The 21,320-nt window shown below is 51.3% G+C and overlaps 1 protein-coding gene and 1 long non-coding RNA gene across 3 annotated transcripts in view; one reads left to right on the top strand and one right to left on the bottom strand.

The window, feature by feature from the left end:
• Positions 1–21,320, top strand: part of GNA12 (G protein subunit alpha 12) — a 71,660-nt gene that overhangs the window by 37,159 nt on the left and 13,181 nt on the right. The window contains exon 2 of one of the 2 annotated variants that reach the window (XM_025275520.3): positions 3,379–3,594. The exons of the other annotated variant lie outside the window; for it this stretch is intronic. Coding sequence (XP_025131305.1) covers positions 3,379–3,594 — 216 coding nt within the window. The remainder of the gene's footprint in view (positions 1–3,378; positions 3,595–21,320) is intronic. 2 annotated transcript variants of the gene reach the window in all.
• LOC123331624 lies at positions 18,059–18,779 on the bottom strand. The gene is made up of 2 exons (XR_006548366.1): positions 18,640–18,779; positions 18,059–18,503 (listed from the first exon to the last, which is right to left on the bottom strand). It is a non-coding gene; the product is annotated as an uncharacterized LOC123331624 (long non-coding RNA).

Raw genomic sequence — 21,320 nt, 5'->3', positions numbered from 1 at the left:
ACTTCCCAACTGGATTGTTTTGTGTCTTTAAATTGTTGAGTTTTGAGCATTTTTTTGTATATTCTAAATACGAGTCATTTGTCAGATATGTGGTTGGCAAATATTTTCTACCAGTCCCAAGCTTGTCTTTTTATTCTCTTAAAGTGTTTTGGAGAGCAAAAGCTTTAATTTCCATGAAATCCAGTTTATCCACGTATGCTGTGTGTGTGAGTTGCTCAGCCATGTCCGACTCTGCGTCCCCACAGACCGCAGCCCACCAGGCTCTGTCCATGGGGATTCTCCAGGCAAGAATACTGGAGTGGGATGACATGCCCCCCTCCAGGGGATCTTCCCAACCCAGGGTGCACACCAAGGTCTCCTGCACCGCAGGCAGGTTCTCCACCATCTGAGCCGCCAGGGAAGCCATTTTTCTTTTATGAACCATGCATTTTGTCCTGTCTAAGGCCTGTTCGCCAAGTTGTGGACTTTGAAGATTTTCTACTCTGCTGTAGTTTTATGCTTTGAGTCAGTTCTGTATGAGGTGTGAGGTTTAGATCAAGGTTTGGTTTTGATTTTGTTTTTCCTTTGCCTATGGATGTCCAGTTGCTTCAATATCATTTATTAAAAAGGCTATTCTTCCTCTACTTACTTGCTTTTGGATCTTCAAAAAAAAAAAAAGCAGTTGACCATAGTACTTGTGTCTGGGTTTTCTGTTGTGTCCCATTGATCTGTGTGTCTAGTCCATCACTGGTACCACAGAGTCTTGCTTACGGTAGCAATGTAATAATACGTCTGGAAATTAGATTCCTCCCGCTCAATTTTTCTGTTTCAAAATTGTTTTAATATAGTGCCTTTCCATATAAATTTTATAATAGTTCTATCTACATCCATAAAAGATCTTGCTGGGACTTTATAGAAATTGTTCAACCTGTGCATCAGTTTAGAGAGTGTATCATCACTATGTTGATGCTTCCAATCCATGAACATGGTGTGCCCCGCCATTTATTAGATCTTTGATTTCTTTCATCAGCATTTTATAGTTTGCAGCATACAAGTCCTGTGTATGTTTTGTTAGATTTATACCTAAGTGTTTCATCTTTGTGCTTGTGATTGCTAATAGTACTGCATTTTAAGTTTCAGCTTCTGGGACTTCCCTGACAGTCCAGGGCCTGAGACGCCGTGCTTCCACCGCAGGGGGAGCCGGTTTGACCCCCGGTCACGGAACTGAGGTCCTGCACACTGCGTGGCACATCTAAAGATTTTACAATTTTAAATTTCCGTTTCCACGTGTAAATTTCTAGTGTATAGAAAGACATCTTCCTTTTGTCAGTTTTCACACCCAGCAGCCTTGCTGAATTCACTTGGATTCTAGGAGGTTTTCTGGAATCAATTCCTTGGGATTTTGTACATAGACCCTTGTTTCACCTGCAAACAGGCTTAGTTTTATTTTCTTCTCTCTAATCCGTGTACCTTACATTTCTTTCCCCCACCTTGCCGTGGAGCCATGTTGAATAGCAGTGGTGAAAGGGGGTGTTCTGGTCTCGTTCCCGTTCTTGCCTGAAGCGCTCAGTCTTCTACCATGGATTTTTGGTGTTCGCTGCAGAGAGTTTTGTCGGTGTTCCTTATCAAGTTAAAGAATTCTCTCTTCATAGTTTTCTGACAGTTTTTATTATTGGTAATTGCTCAGTCATGTCCAACTCTTTGCAGCCCCATGGACTGTAGCCCGCCAGGTCCCTCTGTCCATGGCATCCTCCAGGAAATAATACAGGAGTGGCTTGCCATTCCCTTCTTCCAGGGATCTCCCCCTGACCCAGGAATCAAACCCAGGTCTCCTGCATTGCAGACAGATTCTTTACCATCTGAACCACCAGAGAAGCCCTCTTTTTCTTATTAATGGGTGTTAATCATTTACATCCACGTCTGTGTCTCCCGGGCCAGGCTCTGAGTTTCAGGAGCTCGGTCACTGCTTCGGCAGCCCTTTGTTTTCCTGCAGTGTGTATCTCAGTGCTCTGCCCCCAGGAAGCATTAAACGCGTTTGTGGATCAGAGGGACTGGGCATGGACCCCGAGGCAGGAGCTCACAGGGGCACTTCTAACCCGGCAGTGCTGGGCACCGGGTCTGGAGGGGAGGCCGCAGCTGCGCTCTGGGTCACCGTTCCCCTTCGCCTTCCACCTCACCTTTGGTTGCCTTTCGGCAGATGCTCCAGCAGAGATCTGCAGGGGGCAGAACTGGTTGTTTCCTTTGCCCCAGGTTTTTAGAATAACTGCCAACTGAAAGCCACTGAGCTCTACACAGTCAATGGGGGGATTGTATGTTCTGTGACTGGTGCTCCAATAAAGCTGTTCTTTTTCTCAGAAAAGTAAGTGCCAGCTGAGCAGTGATGTCCTGATGTCCTCTGTGCTGGGGGACAGGGGACTGCTCTCCATGTCCTGGGTTCCCCAGACTGCTCTGAGCCAGCCAAGGCCTTTCCAGATGGCGGGGTGGGGGTGGCCGTGCTGCAGCCCGGGGCTCACCTAGTGCTGGTGTGCAGGGAGCATTCAGCAGGTCCCCAGCAGAGCCCAGAAGCTTCTGTAGACAGCGCGCTGATCATGCTCGAGCACGGAGCCAAGGGTGATGGACCGGGCCTGCTGCCTGCCCAGGGAGGCGTTGTCCCCGCAGCAGCATGTCCGCAGTTTGGCCGCCTGCCCGCATCCTGTTTTAGTTGAGGCCGCTTCTGCACCTCTGACTCTGTCAGCGAGGTGAGGAAAAGGCGGGAAATCCCGACTTTATTTTTAACCGGGAGGAAATCAGCACAACAATGAGACGGGTTCCCCATCCTCCCAGGCACGTCTGAAACGTGCCGCTCCTCTGCTCCCCATTCAGTCTCCCGCTCTGACCGCTGTGTGTTTACTCCCGCGGGCGGGTGTCCTCCGCGGCGGCGGGGCTGCCAGGGCGGCGGGGCCGCAGCTGCACTTGTCCTCAAACACGGGCCTCCCAGCGCCATGGTTCGCGCTCTGTTTTCACACGTCACTTGGCGCGTTTGTGGCCACTTCTTCCCCGACCTGGCGTCTCCCTCTCGGGACCTTTTCAAATGAGCAACGACACAGGGCAGACCTGCCATGTGGTCTGTGCGAGCCTCCACCTTGATAGTCACGTCCCCGGGAGCGCAGCGCTCGTGCCGGGACAGAGCAAACCCAGAGACAGATGCTGGCTGCAGGCTTGGCAGCTCCTGAGCGTCCCGCTTCTACGACTGTCCGAGCCCACGCCACGTTCTCCACTGTGACTCAGCCTTCGCAGCGCCATGAAACCCTCTGCCTTCTTTCTTTCCTTTCCCAGGCCTCGAGGGTTCTGGCTGATACACGAGACCAGCTCGGTATCCCATGGCAGTACTCTGAACGTCTTCTTTCTTTTCTTTCCCAGGGCTCGAGGGTTCTGGTCGATGCACGAGACAAGCTCGGTATCCCCTGGCAGTACTCTGAAAATGAGAAGCACGGGATGTTCCTCATGGCTTTCGAGAACAAGGCAGGGCTGCCCGTGGACCCCGCCACCTTCCAGCTGTACGTGCCCGCCCTGAGCGCGCTCTGGGGGGACTCCGGCATCAGGGAGGCTTTCAGCCGCAGGAGCGAGTTCCAGCTGGTGAGTGAGCCCACGTCTCGGCACCACGGCCTTAGACCTCATGGGATTCCCCTTTACAAACTCTGAAAGCACAGGCGAACCGTAAATTGCTCTAAATCCTGATACTGAAGATCAGAAATACCCATTGCTAATTAAGCCATGTAAATGGTTCGAGAAGGAACGATATTAATTCATTCGGGCTAGATAAATGTTTCCGTTCAAGGAATATGAAGGATTCTTAAAATACTAAGCGTTGGCGTAACTCAAGGAGCTCGAACTTTCTAAGTATCGTTCTTCGTAGGAAATCGACGTATCCTTAAGAGAACGTCCCAGCTGTGACGTATGGGTCCTGCCCAGCAGACCATGAGTGGCCTCAGATCTGTGCCTGGGAAGCGCACAGGAGCTCTTCCAAGCTGTTCGCCTAGGTTCTTCCCTTTCATTTTAAAGCCTAAAAGTTTCAGAAGGCCTAGTCATCATCGTCACTTAGCTTCATCTAGGATATGAGTCTGTAAACAGAAAGTTTGGGGCGTTTACCCTGTCTGCATTCCCATTTTTTTCCTAAGTATCCTTCAACATTAACTATCTGCAGGGATGGGTCTGGGGTTTCTCCTGTAACTGGAATGCACGTGCCCGGCTGCTGTGAATGCCCCCTCCCTGGGATGTGCAGAAGGCTCACTGCCCTCCACACCCCTCTGCCCGCTGAGAACCGGGATCCCGAGTTTCACATCACCGGTCCTTTGCCTGTCTCTATGGTGTTGCCATAATAGGTATTTATCTTTTAAAAACAGAGTCTTGAGTTTTCCCTGTTTCCACGCTTCACATAAGCAGTTTCTCGCTGTATGTATTTTTCTGACTCCTGCAGTGCTGTGACGTGTATTCAGGCGGTGTGCGTGGCTGCGGTTCTTGCTCATTCACGGCCGTCTGCCCTTCTGCCATGTGGGTGTACCGGATGCACCTGTTCTCTCGTGGGTGTACCTTGGGGTCGTTTTCCATGTTTTGCTGTTAGAAACGAATGCCCCTCGACCTCTCCCGTGAGTCCCCAGGTGCCCGTGTCCGGGGGTCTCTGGGACATACACCGAGGAGGGGAACTGGCCAGTTGTAGGGCGTCTGCACCTGCAGACAGACAGACAGAATATGTCCAGTCGTCTTCCGGAGCAGCTGCACCTGCCTGTGTCAGCAGCAGAAGCCCCCGTAGCTCTCCCTTAGGTGCCATCCGACTTCAGAGGTGCGTAAGAACCCCCTCTTAGCCGAGGGAGCTGGGGTACACTGTGTTCCCCTGGTGTCTCCTTAGGGCTTAATTGAAATCTCCCTGAATTATTGGCTGTATGTGTTTCCTCTTCTGGGAAATGCCCATTTATGTCTCTTGCTAATTTTTTACTAGTGAGTTCTGTGCATTTTCCTCCTGTATTTGAGGTGTTCTGCACAGTCTGCCGGATAATCCTTTCAGTTCAGCTACCGCGTACTTTTCATCTGATCCCCCACCCTCTCATCTTACACAGTCGTCTTGGCACAGCCAGAAAATTGATAGGGGCACACTGCTCTGAATTAAACTGGGGACCCCATTCAGACTCAACTGCTTTTCCTCGAATGTCCTCCTCACGAGCCGGGATCGGACTCAGGAGCCCACCCTGCACGTGGCCCTCACGTCTCCTGGGTCTCCATCAGGGACAGCCCCTCAGTCTCTCCTGGGTCTTCGTGACCTTGACACTTTGAAAGAGCCCTAGTTAGTCACTTTGTAGAACGTCCGCCTTTGGGTCTGTCTGGGTGTTTTCTCACCATTAGGATGAGCAAGAAAACCTCTTCTTTTTTGGCAAGAAAACCACTGAAGTGACACTGTGTCCTCTGAGCATCCCTTCGGAGGTATGAGCTACTGATGTGTCTAGTTCCTGGTGGCGGGGGCCTTGATTACTCGGTTAACGTGCTGTGTGCCACGTGTCTCCACTGTGAGGTTACTACTGTCCTCTGTTATTCATAAATATTGGGGGGAGGTGCTTTGCGACTCTGCAGATATCCTGTTTCCCTTCAAGCTTTCACCCACGGATTTTAAAATCCATCGGTGGATCTGAGGGATGACATTTTTAGAACTTTCATTTTCACATTCATTCTCAAGTTTAAAGTGAAACAGTCAAATGAACTAGGAGATATAGTTACCGCAGAAAAGAACTGTTAATATTCTAAAGGGCATGACTATCAGACACAGCTGGAGAACACACAGACTCTTACGTGTGAAATTGGGGTTTAGGTCCCCCTACCACACATGTGTGCTGAGTCGTGCCCAACTCTCTGCAGCCCCGTGGACTGCAGCCCGCCAGGCTCCTCTGTCCATGGAATTCTCCAGGCAAGAGTACTGGAGTGAGTTGCCACTTCCTTCTCCAGGGTATCTTCCCGACCCAGAGGTCGAACCTGCGTCTCTTACATCTCCTGCATTGGCAAGTGGGTTCTTGACCACTGTGCCCCCTGGCAAGCCCTGAGGCTCCGCCCCCCCACATAAACCCACAAACTGAAATGGTCTGGGAAAGAATAGTCTCTTCAGAGCGTGGGTGGAAATTGCCGTTATAAGTTGAGAGTGTACCCCGGAAGGAAACGTATGCTGCAGAGCTGAGTGTTACAAGCCGCGTTTAATGAGTGCTGCGTCTAGGGTGTGAGTGTGCTGGGCGGCCTGTCAGGCCCTTGTCCGTTCTCCTCGCTGGGCACAGTGTTGGGTGCTCTTTCACTGAGCCTCGCCTGTGAGCCGGGCACTCTGCTGAGGTCAAGTTCGGCTTCCTCAAAAAGCTAGTAAGACAGATACCCAAGCAAATAACCGCCATAAAATATCCTGAGAAGTGTGATTGAGGAGTATCCAGCTACGCCGTGCATAAAGGGAGAAGGTAAGCGATTCCGCCTGACAGGAGGGGTGGGGAGATGTTTGGGGGCCGACTGTCTCAGGATGAGGTGGGGATGAACTGGGCCCTGTTAGGCGTGGGGGGGGTCTCTGCAAGAGTGTGGGCCTGCGCGGGCGGGTGGAGGGGGCCAGAGAGACGCCGCCCGGCTCGGCAGGCTCTGTGTGCAGGTCCCGCCTCCAGTTGCCGCACTTGGTAAAGGAACTTGGTTGGCTCAGAACGAAGTTCGGGGGATGGAGGATGGGTGGGAGCTCTGTGTGTGGCTGGCACTGCTTCTCGGGCCTGCCCCTCCTTGGTTCTGGGTCAGTTCTGGCCTGGCTTCCCCGGCACAAGGCTGCACCACCGCCTCCCGGAGCCGGGGACGCTGTGAAGGCAGATACCCCGTGGGGCACCCGCGGCCTGGGTGCGCGTCCAGCCCTCGCACTCCGCTGTGGGACCGGGGGCAGTGAGCGCGACTCCCAAGATCGCAGGCCTTGAGCTGCGTTTGGTGACTTCCTGTTCCGATGAGTTCGGTGCACCTGTTCTTAGAGGACTGGGAGGCTGTGGGGCACTTTGGTGCCTCTGCCGGAGTCCTCACCGAAATCCTCTTGACCGACTCTGACCCGGACGCTACTCGTTCCGATGTTTGGGGTCCAGCACACACGGAGACCATGGGCCCTTCTCTCTGATGCTTTTTGCTTCACACTCTTGAATGTTTAAAAAAAACAAAGTTCACTGTATCATGAATCATCTTTTTCCTTCCTCCAGTTCCTGTTTCCCAGTGGCAGGGCACGGTGCTTCCTTGAAAATGTCTTCATCTCTTCGGCTTTGGAAGACAGAATTGGAGATTCAGTTCAGAGGAGGGAAGTCTGTTTCTTGATTTCTGAAAGTCAAGCGATTCTGCTAATTACAGAGACTTTTTTCTTTTCTTTTCTGTCATGCTTAGAAGAATTGAGTGTGTGTAACGTTATCAGACAGCGCTGGATCTCTAGACGAGGCTCGCTCTGGGGCTGAGTTGTAGAACGAGAGCAGAGCAGAGCTGTGCACCTCCGTGGTGTGTGAGGATGCTGCTGCTGCCTTAGAAGTGGACGGGTGTGAGGTTTTAAGAGGAAAATTACTCTGTGGCTGAGTGAGTAACATGCTGAGTATAAGAAGAACCGAATCACCCGTCTCACTCCTGACATAAACTCCACATGTGTTGTGCTCAGGCTTTGTGACATCTGGGGCTTCCATTACCCCCGGGGTCACCGCATCAGCTCACAGGGTCCCCATGGTCCTCGCCCACCCCTCACCGGATGGATGTACTCTGCAAGGGCCAGAGAAACACGATTTGAAGTTCTCAGGCTTGGAACGCTTCTTCAGTGAGGCTCTGGGATAGAGTAGTCCCCAAATTCTCCTTTGCGTTCCTGAAACAGATGTCAGCTTGTGCTCTGTGGTGGTTACATCTTTTTAGAAAAAAAAAAGAACAAACCAGCCACTTTGCAGAAGGGCTTGACCCCACAGGTTACTGCTACCTTGGAAAGCTGCCTGTGCTTTTGCTCAGGTCAGTCGCTCAAGTCGTGTCCGACTCTTTGTGACCCCATGGACTGCTGCACACCAGACTTCCCTGTCCATCACCAATTCCTGGAGCATGCTCAAACTCATGTGCACTGAGGCGGTGATGCCATCCAACCACCTCATCCTGTCGTCACCTTCTCCACCCGCCTTCAGTCTTTCCCAGCATCAGGATCTTTTCAAATGAGTCAGTTCTTCGCATCAGGTAGCCCAAGTATTGGAGTTTCAGCCTCAGCATCAGTCCTTCCAATGAATATTCAGGACTGATTTCCTTTAGGATTGACTGGTTGGATCTCCTTGCAGTTCGAGGGACACAAGAGTCTTCTCCAACACCACAGTTCAAAAGCATCAGTTCTTCGGCACTTAGCTTTCGTTATGCTCCAACTCTCATATCCATACATGACTACTGGAAAAACCATAGCTTTGACTAGATGGACCTTTGTTGGCAAAGTAACGTCTCTGCTTTTTAATATGCTGTCTAGGTTGGTCATAGCTTTTCTTCCAAGGATCCAAGCATCTTTTAATTTCATGGCTGCAGTCACCATCTGCAGTGATTTTGGAGCCCAAGAAAATAAAGTCTCACTATTTCCATTGTTTCCCCATCTATTTCCTATGGGGTGATGGGACCGGATGCCATAATCTTAGTTTTCTGAATGTTGAGTTTTAAGCCAGCTTTTTCACTCTCAGCAAAAATAAGTCAGCAAAAATAAGATTGGGAGCTGACTGTGGCTCAGATCATGAACTCCTTATTGCCAACTTCAGATTTAAACTGAAGAAAGTAGGGAAAACCACTAGACCTTTCAGGTATGACCTAAATCAAATCCCTTACGGTTATACGGTAGAAGTGGCAAATAGAGTCAAAGGATTAAATCTGATAGAGTGCCTGAAGAACTATGGACGGAGGCTCGTGACATTGTACAGGAGGCAGGGATCAAGACGATCCTCAAGAAAAAGAAGTACAGAAAGGTGAATGTTTGTCTTTGTGAGGAGGCTTTACAAATAGCTGAGAAAAGAAGAGACTCTAAAGACAGAGGAGAAAGGGAAAGATACACCCATCTGAATGCAGATTTCCGAACAATAACAAGAGGAGATAAGAAAGCCTTCCTCAGTGATCAGTGCAAAGAAATAGAGGAAAACAATAGAATGGGAAAGACTAGAGATCTCTTCAAGAAAATTAGAGCGATCAAGGGAACATTTCATGCAAAGATGGGCACAATAAAGGACAGAAATGGTATGGACCTTACAGAAGCAGAAGATATTAAGAAGAGGTGGCAAGACCACACGGAAGAACTATACAAAAAAAGATCTCAGTGACCCAGATACCCATAATGGTGTGATCACTCACCTAGAGCCAGACATCCTGGAGTCCGAAGTCAAGTGGGCCTTAGGAAGCATCACTATGAACAAAGCTAGTGGAGGTGATGGAATCCCAGTGAGCTGTTTGAAATCCTAAAAGATGATGCTGTTAAAGTGCCGCACTCAACATGCTTTTGCTGGTGTGATTTTAATTGGGTTTCAGAATTCTTTCCCTGAGCTTTCTTAGGAAGCAGGCTGTGAGGCACTCGAGGGTGAGAGTAAATGGAAGATGAGGTGATTTGATTTGTAGCCCTGATAACTTCTGTGACTTTGAGGCCACATGAAACAAAGTGACAGATGGTGCACGGGTGGTTTGGAGCATTTCCTGCCGCAGCTCCTTGTCCTTCTAGGAGAGCAATCCACTCTCAGGGTTCGGCGGTTAATTTCAAGCGCTGGAGGAACAGTGTCATGGTCGCTGGTTGATTGGGAATGAGTCCTGGGAACCGGAGGTCCAGTGGTTAAGACTTAGCCTTCCAATGGGGGGCGGGGTGGTATGGGTTTGATCGTGGTCTGGGAGCTGAGATTCCCACACGCCCCGGGCCAAGAAAACAGAGAACAGAAGCAATGTTGTAATCAATTCAATAAAGACAAAAAAGAAAGAACTCCTGAAGTCACAGCTTGTTTGAATGGCAAGCGATGCCCGCAGGCCGTTCAGGGCTGTTTCCCGGCTCCTCTGAAGGGTTGGAGTCCAGGGGTCTCTCTGCCAGACTCAACCGTCCCCCGGGCCCACCTTTGCTTCCTCCTCTTTTCTCCGCTGTCAAGATACCTACCCACTTGATGTTTATTTTAATGCTGTAGTCTAAGGTTTATATCAAAGGAAGACAAGAGAACCCCCAGAAAGTGCCGTGGGGGGGCCGTGCCTTTTCCGTGGAGTTGCCCATGGTACCTTCCGGGATGTCTCAAAGAATCTTTCCCACTTTGGAACGGTGGTGGCCCCTGCTGTTCGTGGCAGGCCCAAGACTCCTGGGTGTCTGTACTGTTCCCCGGAAGCCAGAACAGCAGGGACACTCCCTTTGTCTTTCACCCGAAGGAAGGGCTGGCAGGGCGGGTGTCTGTCCAGACCCTTGCCCTGTCCTGCTGTGTGGCTCCTGTCTTAAGACATGGCCGCCAGGCAGGAGCGGGAGGAGGGGGCAGAAGGGGAGCCCACCTTCTCTTTCGGGAGACTTGACGCAGGCACCGTCCAGCCTGTCCCCCTCCTCTCAGAGGCCACCGCTTGGGGAGGTGGCCGAGCGTGGCTCTCGGCTGGCGGAGCCCCTTGGGGACCTTCTCCCTCTGGGATGCTGGCGGCGGGGGCCTGGTGCGTAGTGTGGACCCCAGGGAAGGCCGAGTCGGGGTGCTGTTCTCACGGTGCTACACGTGGGCCGTGCCTCGCAGCTGTGCCTCCAGTCTTGCGCATCTATTTTAGTTTCGTGGAATTCATTCATTCAGCACAGTTTTGTGGAGCAGCACCATGTGTCAGGCACTCACAAATCCTGGGAAAGCACAGCGAACAAACAGGAAGATCCCAGACCATGTGGAGCTGACACTGACAAGGGAGACAGACAGTGAACACGTCAGTGATGGGCGAGTGTGCGTGTGTGTGCACCACCACGTGTGTTAGCGTGTGCACGCACGCACGAGCTTACGTGTTGCGTGTATTCGGTAAACATAAAGCAGGGAACTGGGTGGAGAATGTGGGGGGGGCCTCGAGGGAGAAGCAGGGGTCACGGGGCGCTGCCATCAGGGCTCACCATCCTCCCCACCTTTCGTTTTCCTGTCCGTCGTGCTGGCTGAGCTGAGCGTGTGGCCGCGGCCAGGCTGCAAGTCCTGCTCATCCTGGTTGGATGTCGCCATGGGAACAAGGTCTGAGACTGGCCCTCTGAATGACCTGGCAGTCCGCCCCGGCCTCTCTCCTTCCCACAAGCCGTCAGCGTCGAGCTGGACGGTCAGCATGAACCACAGCATACACTGTGAGGATGCGGCATACCCTGCGTGGCCAGGGGCCCACAGCCGTGTTGTTTAAGCCTCTGTGCTTCGGCTCATGGTCCGAGCTGACGGAGCGCCCCAAGGGGCATGTGAGCATCCTCTGAAGAAGACGGGAAAGCACGCCCTGGGGTGAGGGGAGTGTTCTAGCCCAGAAGAGGAGCAAGTGCAAAGGCCCTGGGGTGGGAGCCGACGTGTGTCCCAGGGTGCACAGATGGGGTGGGGGCGGGTCTGCAGAGCAGAGGGGCTTATGGAGACCTTGCAGGGGCCGCTGGAAGGACTTGGGGCAGAGGAGTGGGGCGGCTTGATTCCATCTTAGCCAGGTCCCTGTGGCAGCTGTGTGGATGATAGACAGGGAGGCCCGACAGAGGCTTTTGCGGTAATCCCGGTGACGGGCGTGGGGGGTGACGAGTGGTGTCGGGTCTGTGGACCTCAGACCTGAAGAGGAATGTGCAGGTCGCCTAGTCTCACTGTCCACCCAGCTTACCAAGGTCCCCTGCACCTCAGCCTGACGGTCGACGGTGAGGCTCATGGGCCTGGCGCTGTGTGTTCTCTTTCGTGTTCAGGACTCGGGTGGAGAGCGTGTCTCTCGCTGTAGGCAGCTCCCAGGCTCCTCCGCGGGTCTGGACCAGCCCTCCAAGCACAGAGCATGTGCCGCCCCACTCGTCAGGACACGTCAGGTGCCTTCTCGAGGTCCAAGCCCTCCGCCAGGACACAGGTGTTGGACCAAGTGACCCAGTCTTTCTGCAAAGACCAGTTCCTCTTCACCTCCTCAGGCCTTGCCTTGAGGAATGCCAGGCCTGATGGAGCTGAGCAGGGCAGAGTTACAGCAGCTCGGGGGCCCCGCGCCCTCCCCGGGTGGGTCCGCCCCGTCCTGTGGCAGGCGGTGGGGGGCGGATGGAGGACAGGCTGAGTTCTCAGGCTCCGGCTGCTGGTTGGTTGGGGTCTCACTGGTGGCTTCCCGTCCAGCCAGCCGCGCCTTCTGCGTGCCGTGAGAGGATGTGCTTCCACGCCCGCATGCGTATGTTTTATTCTTCAATTTTGACCAACCTGATAAGCGAGAATGCCCATGATCACTAGTTCTTTTCATGTGCTTAGTCACTCAGTCGTGTCCAACTTGGTCGCGACCGCATGGACTATAGCCCGTCAGGCTTCTCCATCCCTGGGATTTCCCAGGCAAGCATGCTGGAGTGGGCTGCCATTCCCTTCTCCAGGGGACCTTCCCCACCCAGGGATCAAACCCAGGTCTCCTGCACTGCAGGCGGGTTCTTTGCCGTCTGAGCCCCAGGGAAGCCAAGTGTTTGTTGGCCGTGTGTGTCTGTCCGCTGGTGAGTTGCTGCCCATCCTTTGCTGCTTTTTCCCTGTCGGACGCAGGTTTCTCTTGGTTTGTACCAGTCTCCCGCTAGATGCTCATTTTTTCTAACACTTTTTTTTTTTTTGGAAGTAGTTACAGATCCACAGGACACGACAAAGCCAGTACACAGGTGCCCCGTCCTTCACCCGGTTTTCCCTAATGGTCCGGTTACCTGTTACGTGACTAGTCTGATATCTGAACAGTGAGTGTGCGTAGCTCTGTCACGCCGCGTGTCACACAGAGGGCTGGCGTAACCACCACCGCGGTCAAGACGCGTCTCCACCGAGAAGGGCTTCCTGCTGCCCCCAGACTCACCTTCCTTCCCCACCGCCCCTCACCCCTGGCAGCCAGCTGTTTGCTGTCTCTAAACAGTTACTATCTGGGGAGTATCGTACAGATGCAGTGGTGCAGAATGTGGCCTTTCGAGGCTGACACTTCTCACTCATCCTAATGCTGCTGAGACACACCCAGGTTGCTCCGGGATCAGTGGACACCTTCTCATTTCTGAGCCACATTCCATGGCGCGGAGGAGCCACAGCTTCTTAATCTAATTAGACTCAGATATACAGACAGCGGGCTTCCCAGGCAGCGCTAGTGGCAGAACCTGCCTGCCAGTGCAGGAGATGTAGGAGACCCGGCTGTGACCCCTGGGTCGGGAAGATCCCCTGGGGGAGGGCATGGCAGCCCACTCCAGTGTCCTAGCCTGGAGAATCCCATGGACAGAGGAGCCTGGTGGGCTGCAGTCCACGGGGTCGCACAGAGTTGGACACGACTGAAGTGACTTAGCGCACACATATATGCATAGACATGAAGAAATGCATCAATGCATCGTTTTTTGTCTTACACTGTCAGAAATATCAGAAGTTGGTGAATAATTTTTCGAGAAAATGGAATTATCAGAGATTACTTAGTTTTGGTTTGATACTGTGCATGTGTGTGTGTGGCTTCCCTGATAGCTCAGTTGTTAAAGAATCTGCCTGCCATGCAGGAGACCCTGGTTCGATTCCTGGGTCGGAAAGATCCACTGGGGAAGGAGTAGGCTACCCACTCCAGTATCCGGCTGGAGAATCCCATGACTGTGTGGTCCGTGCGGTCGCAGAGTCGGACACGACTGAGCGGCTTTCACTTTCACATGTGTGTGAGTTTTTCCACCTTTCAAACTAAATGACCTTTGCCAGTATGATCTATATGGGGAATCTCAGCCTTCCTAAAACTTACTATTAGAGTCAGAGGGACTTGAGAAATCCTCTCACCAAATCCTGTTTGATATTGCAACAATTCGAGGCCTGGGGGTTGAAGAGATTTGCCTGAAGCTGCTGAATGGCCCAGCTGAGGTTAGGGCGCATCGGTGGTGTGTTCGGGTCCTGGTCCCAGCTCCACAGAGGGTGGCACTCTTATTTTCCCTCTGGGGTGGCTCCGGCCTGAGGGCGCAGAAGCGGAAGCGGGGCATTTGCTGTTCTCGGGTCCCGTGCTGGTGAGAAGCTTCGTGCTCCTGCCTATGATGCTGGCCTTCCCCCCGTCTCATCCATCACAGTGAGTGTTATATACTTACAGGCCTCAGAAACCTCTTCTAATATAGGTCTTTGTGAAAAATGTTGCTGCAAGCCTTATTTCTGGCGGGTCTGTAAGCCAGTGACCGGCCCAGGATGGAAATGCGATCCACAGTAGATTTAAAAATGCAAGATGTTGCATGATAACAAGGCCAGAAACCCCAAAGGAAAAGAATAATGGTTTTGACTAAGTAAACATTTTTAACTTTCATATGGGAAAAGTCAGCATAAAGTAAGGCAAAAGGCAAATAACAAATTAGAAGAAACACGATCCTCAACATAAAACAAAGGTGTTTTTTATATGTCAAGTGCATCAAACGGCTTCAGCCTGTGTGAGCAAGCTCTTTTATGTCGACAGAAGACCGAGCGAAGGAAGACAGCATTACCAGCCTTGCTCCTAACCACGGAGATGCAAATAGAAGCAGTGACGAGGCAACTTTTGTCAGATCGGAGGTGATTGATACTGTCCTGGGTTGATTGGGGTCTCAGGAAATAGGTCCGTCACTCACTCACACAGGGGACAGGAGCATAAAGTGATTCAGCTTTTAGGTTGAAACGTGAAGTGCTGAATCCTCCAGCGGTAGTGCAGCTCCCGAGGAATTCATCCTAAAGCAGTAATTGCAAGATTTCCGGCTTCTAATTACAGTGGACTAGTCATCTAGAGAATCCTGCTGAAAATAATTTAAAATCCTAGATAAAATGTTAAAAATAACTTTATGAAAGCATATAAGCGCTGACAAGACTGTAAAGAATGACCAGGCCAAACCCTAAGACAGTTGAACCTTGAGAGATAAGCCGCCCCGAGCAGCGGTTTCTCCCTGAGAGAGCTGGTGATCTAAACAGCGAGCCCAAGCTGTGACTTTCTGCAGACTTCTCAGGGTCTCACCATGAGGGAGAAACATTAAGATTGCCAAAGCTGAGGAATCTATAGGAGACTCTTCTGTCATAAGCTGGGACCTCAGAGGGTGAGGCCAGAGTGAGCCCAGAAAAGGAGGGGGAGAGAAGAGAGCTGGGCTTGGCTGCCAAGCCAGAGCAGGAAAGAGGCGAAACAACCCCCCGTGTTCACCCAGAACCCCAATGCTCTGAATTCAGGTTAAAGGGCCTCCAGACAGGTTGTGAGAAGGCAATGGCACCCCACTCCAGTACTTTTGCCTGGAAAATCCCATGGACAGAGGAGCCCGGTAGGCTGCAGTCCATGGGGTCACGAAGAGTTGGACACGACTGAGCGACTTCACTTTCACTTTTCACTTTCATTTTTCACTTTCATGCATTGGAGAAGGAAATGGCAACCCACTCCAGTGTTCTTGCCTGGAGAATCCCAGGGACGGGGGAGCCTGGTGGGCTGCCGTCTGTGGGGTTGCACAGAGTCGGACATGACTGAAGCGACTTAGCAGCAGCAGCAGCAGACAGGTTGTGTGCCCAAGGAGCAAGTGGAAGCTCTCTCTGGGAAAGACAGCCTAATCCTAAGCCTTGGAGATTCCCCACAAATGACGCTTTTAAGGACAGCAGGCGTCATGGAGCCAGCCAACAGCCTGCAATTCCTGGAACCAGAAGAGAGGACAGACAGCAGAAGCAGACCCTCCAGCTTCAGGCCTCAAGCTCACCACGCACAGATTGTAACGCAGCTGTCCTTCACACCCCCATTGAGTTGTATGTGTAAAGTATGTGTATAAACAACTACTCTTTCTACACATGTAACTTTATATGTGCAGAAAGAAAGAAAATATCTCCAGGAAAAACTGGAAACTTACTAAAAAGCGGTATAATCTATTTTAAAAGAGCAAATTGGAACTTGTAGAATTGAAAAATACAAAAACCAAAAATAAAAACTTGGCAGTTTGTACCCCATAAAAGAGTATTAATAGTGTAGAAGAAATACTGGAAGAAGGCTTAGGGTTAGAGGATCTTTTCCAGAGTGGATTTCCGTTTACTGCTTGGGCCCAGAAACAGATCAGAATGTAGAAGAGAGAGGCAAGAACAGGGAAAATACGAAAGAGGTTGAGAAGTACGGAGGATGGAGTGAGAAGGTCCAATGTCCATTTAAGCAGGACGTACAGAAAGAAGACTGGGGCAGAGACTGCACTAGAACAGGTAACGGCTGACAAAGTGCCTCAGATCAAAAGGTCAAGAATTCCAGTGAATCCCAAGCAAGATTAATAGTAAAGCCCATAAAGAGATAAATCAGAACTGCAGAAAACCAAAGGCAGAAAAAGCTTAAATTAACTACAGAAAAAGGTAGAGATGAGCTTTCAATGAGTGACATTTTGAAAGCTTTCTTCCTCAAAGTTACAGCAGAAGCCAGAAATAGTAAACGATGCTCTGAGGTGGTACCTATGAGAAAACACAACTCCTAAGCCAGAATTCTATAAAATTGAGGACGGAAAAGGGACACTTTCAGATGAAGTTTATCATCAGCAAATCCTCCCTAAAGGAATTGTAAAGACTACAAGCAGGAACTGTGGTGTTGGAGAAGACTCTTGAGAGTCCCTTGGACTGCACAGAGATCAAACCAGTCCACCCTAAAGGAAATCAGTCCTAAGCATTCACGGGAAGGACTGCTGCTGAAGCTGAAACTCCAGTGCTTTGGCCACCTGATGCGAAGAACTGACACATTGGAAAAGACCCTGATGCTGGGCAAGATTGAAGGCGGAAGGAGAAGGGAACGACAGAGGATGAGATGCTTGGATGGCATCACTGACTCGATGGACATGAGTTTGAGCAAGCTCCGGGAGTTGGTGACGGACAGGGAACCTGGCGTGCCCCAGTCCATGGGGTCGCAAAGAGTCGGACACGACTGAGTGACTGAACTGAACGGAACAAGCAAGAGGAAAGGGATCCCAGATGGAGGGTTGGAAGCCTAAGAAAGAACGGAGACTGACTTGTCTGGTTTTTCCTGTTTTTGGTCATGTTTTTGGCATCAGATCCAAGAACTCACTGCCAAATCCAAGATCCGGAGGGTTTACCTGTGTTTGCTTCCTGTGTTTAGGTTGCTGGACACGCTGTGGGCTCGGTGCATTCCGGGCGAGTGTCTGCACGTGGAGTAAGGCATGAGGCCAGCCTCCCCCTGCACGTGGACACTCCTCGTTCCAACACCGTGTTCTGAACGTCTGCTCTTTCCCCACTGGGGGTCTTGGCACCCTTGACGAACGTCAGTTGGTAGGCGTGTCTGGGTTCATTTCTGGTTTCTCGGTTCTGTCCCATCGGCCTGTGTATCTGTCCTTATGCCAGTAACACACTGTTTTGATTGCTGTAGCTTTGCAGTGAGTTTTGAAATCCGGAAGCACGAGTCCCCCAGCCTTGCTTCATTTTTCTGACTGTGGTTTTGGTTTGCATTCTCCTGAGGACGGATGACGTCAAACAGTTCTGGAAGAAGAGTAAAATGGGAGGGACTTGTTCTTCATGGAGATCAGCAAGCTACTGCCTGCAGGCTAACTTTCTTTTGTCTTGTTTTTATTTGAACCCCTAGTTTAAATTTTGTTTGTTTGTGGGGTTTTTTTGCATTTAAAAAAAGAATACGCAGTAAAGATGACTATATGAAGTCCCTATAACCTAAAACATTTACCACCTGAATCTTTACAGAAAAAGTCTGTTAACCCCTTTTCTAATAAAAGGGGCTTCCCTGGGGGCTCAGATGGTAAAGAATCCACCTGCAATGTGGGAGACCTGGATTTGATCCCTGGGTCAGAAATATTCCCCTGAAGAAGGTAATGGCAACCCACTCCACTATTCTTGCCTGGAGAATTCCATGAACAGAGGAGCCTGGCAGGCTATATAGTCCATGAGGTCGCAAAGAGTCGGGAACGACTGAGCAGCTAATACTTTGACTTTCACTAACAAAACAGATGCTAAGCTTTATTTTTTAAAACAATTTAATAACCACTACAATGGAGGTACTGGTACAGAATAAGATATTGTGAATTCTTGCAACTGTCAGATGTCTCAGTTTCTGAAATCTGGTGAGCATGTAATATCATTTCCTCTTCTCAGAAAGGCCTTTTCAAACCTTGGGCCCATTTTTCTATTGAATTGTCAAATCCAATAAGATAAGTAAATTGGTGGAACTACACAGAAACCAATGAAGGTGGTCCTTGTACACACCCACCCAGTTTTAACTGGATTAGAGATGTACAGGTTGAAGGCAACGCTGCGTCTCTTCTAGGAGGCAACACAGAAAAATCTTCACGACCTTGGGGGTAGGGGAGAACTGAAGTCATTAACAATGACAAAGGAAAAGATTAAGACTTTGCCGTCAAGTGAAGATTTGTTCATCCAGAGAACATCTCCACCACCTCTAAACTGCAAGAAAAAAATAAATCATGTTCAGAATACTTAAAGAACCTCTACAAACCTGGAAGAAACAGGCAATTCAATAGAAAAGTGGGCCCACGGCTTGAAAAGGCATTTCTGAGAAGAGGAAATGACGTGCGCTCACCAGATTTCGGAACCTGAGACATTTGGCAGTTCCAGGAATCGGCAAGAACGCGGAGTGACCAGAGCTCTCCTACAGCCTGTGCTGGGCACGGGGGTGGTTGTAGATCGGGGCCCCCGATGTAGAAGACAGGCTGAGAAAAAGCAAGAGAATTCCTTCATAGGGTACGTGAATCAGTGTCTCAGTGGTTGTCATCGAGCAGCGTTCTGGTGTGCAAGTAAAGTAAGCATTTCCTTGATCTGTCCACCAGCTTTGTGATTTGGCATTTGAGTTGTTTCCTCTTTGACTCTAAGAATAATGCTCCTGTGAACGTTCTTATGCATCATTCTTCATGCTAGTCGCTCAGTCATGTCTAGCTCTTTGCGACCCCATGGACTGTGGCCCGCCAGGCTCCTCTGTCCATGGGGTTTCTCCAGGCAGGAATACTGGAGTGAGTTGCCATTCCCTTCTCCCGGGGTACCTTCTTGACCCAGGGATCAAACCTGGGTCCCCTGCATTGAAGTCTTAAAGGAAATATAAATATACCAGTGGTACTTACAAGAGGGAGGAAATTTGGCTGTCTTGGGGCGATTTTCACAGTAAGTGATATTTCATTTTTTTCCCATCTTTCCTTCTTACCCAGCATTATTAAGACGATAGGAGGATCTCTTAATGATGGTGAGTTTGACAATTCCTCTGGTGGAAGGACAGAGCGAGTCTGTCCAGATAAACCCTGAGCAGCACTGTGCGTCAGCGGTGTGACCCCGTGGGGGAAACGTCCCCCTTGCTGTCATCGCTGCTTGCTGTGGCCTGCGGAGGCTAGAACACCTCTTAGTCCCCGGGTTGCGGGCGGGCCGTGCAGATCTCTCCTTTGGTTCCTCAATAAATATTGCCTTCAAAAGGCACTAGGTCTGCTCAGCCTCAGTGCTGAGCATGATAAAATGTCATGTCTTCCCAGGTTCCAAGAAGCAAGGTTTTGAAATAACCTACAATTCACCCTCTTATTTACTGAGCTTAAATTTTTTTTTTTTTCCGGAAATATCAAGCAAAATTCCCCATTGGAGACGCTGGAAAACATGTTGTTTTGAGAAGCAATTTATTGACATCTTTCAAATGTCCCCTTTGTCCAGGAGGTCCCCGCTGCCCAGGCTGCGGGTGGCTTACGTCTCGTTTGGCTGTGCTCCTGAGCAAATCCCCGATGTTGTTCTAAGGAGGAACCCCGAGAGCCGCCGGGACTGGGGTTTCCACACCTTCATGGCCGCCCCACGGCAGCGCCCTCTGGGACGTGGCACTTGGCTCACAAGGGGCCCCGGGTCGAAGTCCTCTCTGGCCAGCTCCGGTTCTTGAGGGAAGAGAGCCAACTGGATGTCTGCTTCACATCCCAGTTTCCACCGCAGGGGAAAGAGGCAGGGAGCTGACCAGGAAGCAACCGACAACCGACCGCTGTCAGGCACTGACCGAGGGTGGGTCTCCAGAGCGCCCAGTAAATCCGTTTCACAGAGGAATGTCTTAAGACTCGTCCTCTGTCCTGAACTGCACGTCACCTTCATAGGTGGTTTTGACAGGCTGATCTGGGACTGAAACATCCTCTCCTTTGAATCATTCACCAGAACCTGAATAAACAAGATCATTGATTCAGCCTGATTTGTTCTGTAGCATAACCTTTTTAGCGTCAGAGGTTTACCGATGCAATTTTTTTGTTTTTTAGGTTAAGAGCAGTTGGTGAAAGTGCTGGATTTTGCAGTAGCACAACATGACCCAGTAATAAATACATCATAGGTAGCCGTCAGTGCCTGCTTCCAGAATCTTGTTTACGACACTTCTCACTGGGAAACGCACATGTTTTTGTGGCAGCTGTCTCCAGGTGTCTGGGAGAAGTTCTCTTTCGTCTTCAGCTAGCTTTAGATCACAGGTCCATGTAGGGTTGAAGAGAAAGTCAGCGTACGTCTGCAGAGCATCACCCCACTCCGCGGTCGAGGGAGCGTGGAGAAGCTTTTCCAGACGAGGCGTTTGCTCAGACAGTTGGCACGGCCAAAGGAAGAAGCCCTCTGTGGGCTCCCTGTGCTGGACTCCATGTGTTCTCTGCCAGATGAAGCAAATAAACGTCGGTGCTGAGCGCACGCTGGCCAGCCCGCCGCCATCCAGCCAGTGCACACCCCACTCGGCTCCGTCTCGCGTCGCGGGCCCGCGTCTCTCCCGTGAGCCTCCTTGGTGAGCGCACGCTGGCCGGCCCGCCGCCATCCAGCCGGCGCACACCCCACTCGGCTCCGTCTCGCGTCGCGGGCCCGCGTCTTTCCCGTGAGCCTCCTTGGTGAGCACATGCTGGCCGGCCCGCCGCCATCCAGCCGTCCGGGGCAGACCCCGCTCGGCTCCGTCTCGCGTCGCGGGCCCGCGTCTCTCCTGTGAGCCTCCTTGGGCGCTTGTGCTGCCCCATGTGCTCAGATGGGGCATCTCTCCCGAGATGCTGCTCGCTTCTGCTCAGCAGAAAGCTAGAGGCTGGGCTGAGGGCAGAGAGGCGGCCCCCAGGAGCTCTGGTCCAGATGACCTGCATAGTTGGGGTCCCAGGGCCAGACCTGCCAGCCACCGACGTGGCACATTGGCCCCTTGTGAGGAGCTGGGCGGCCCAGGAGCATCCGGGGCTCCCCGCCTCTGGCCTCCCTGCCGGCCGCAGCCCCGGCTCCCTGTGCAGAGCTTGCCTTTTCCTG

The sequence above is a fragment of the Bubalus bubalis genome, chromosome 24, assembly GCF_019923935.1.
Source record: "Bubalus bubalis isolate 160015118507 breed Murrah chromosome 24, NDDB_SH_1, whole genome shotgun sequence".
NCBI lineage: Eukaryota > Metazoa > Chordata > Mammalia > Artiodactyla > Bovidae > Bubalus > Bubalus bubalis.
Note: the sequence above shows the minus strand (reverse complement) of the source record. Positions and strands in the feature narration are given on the sequence as shown.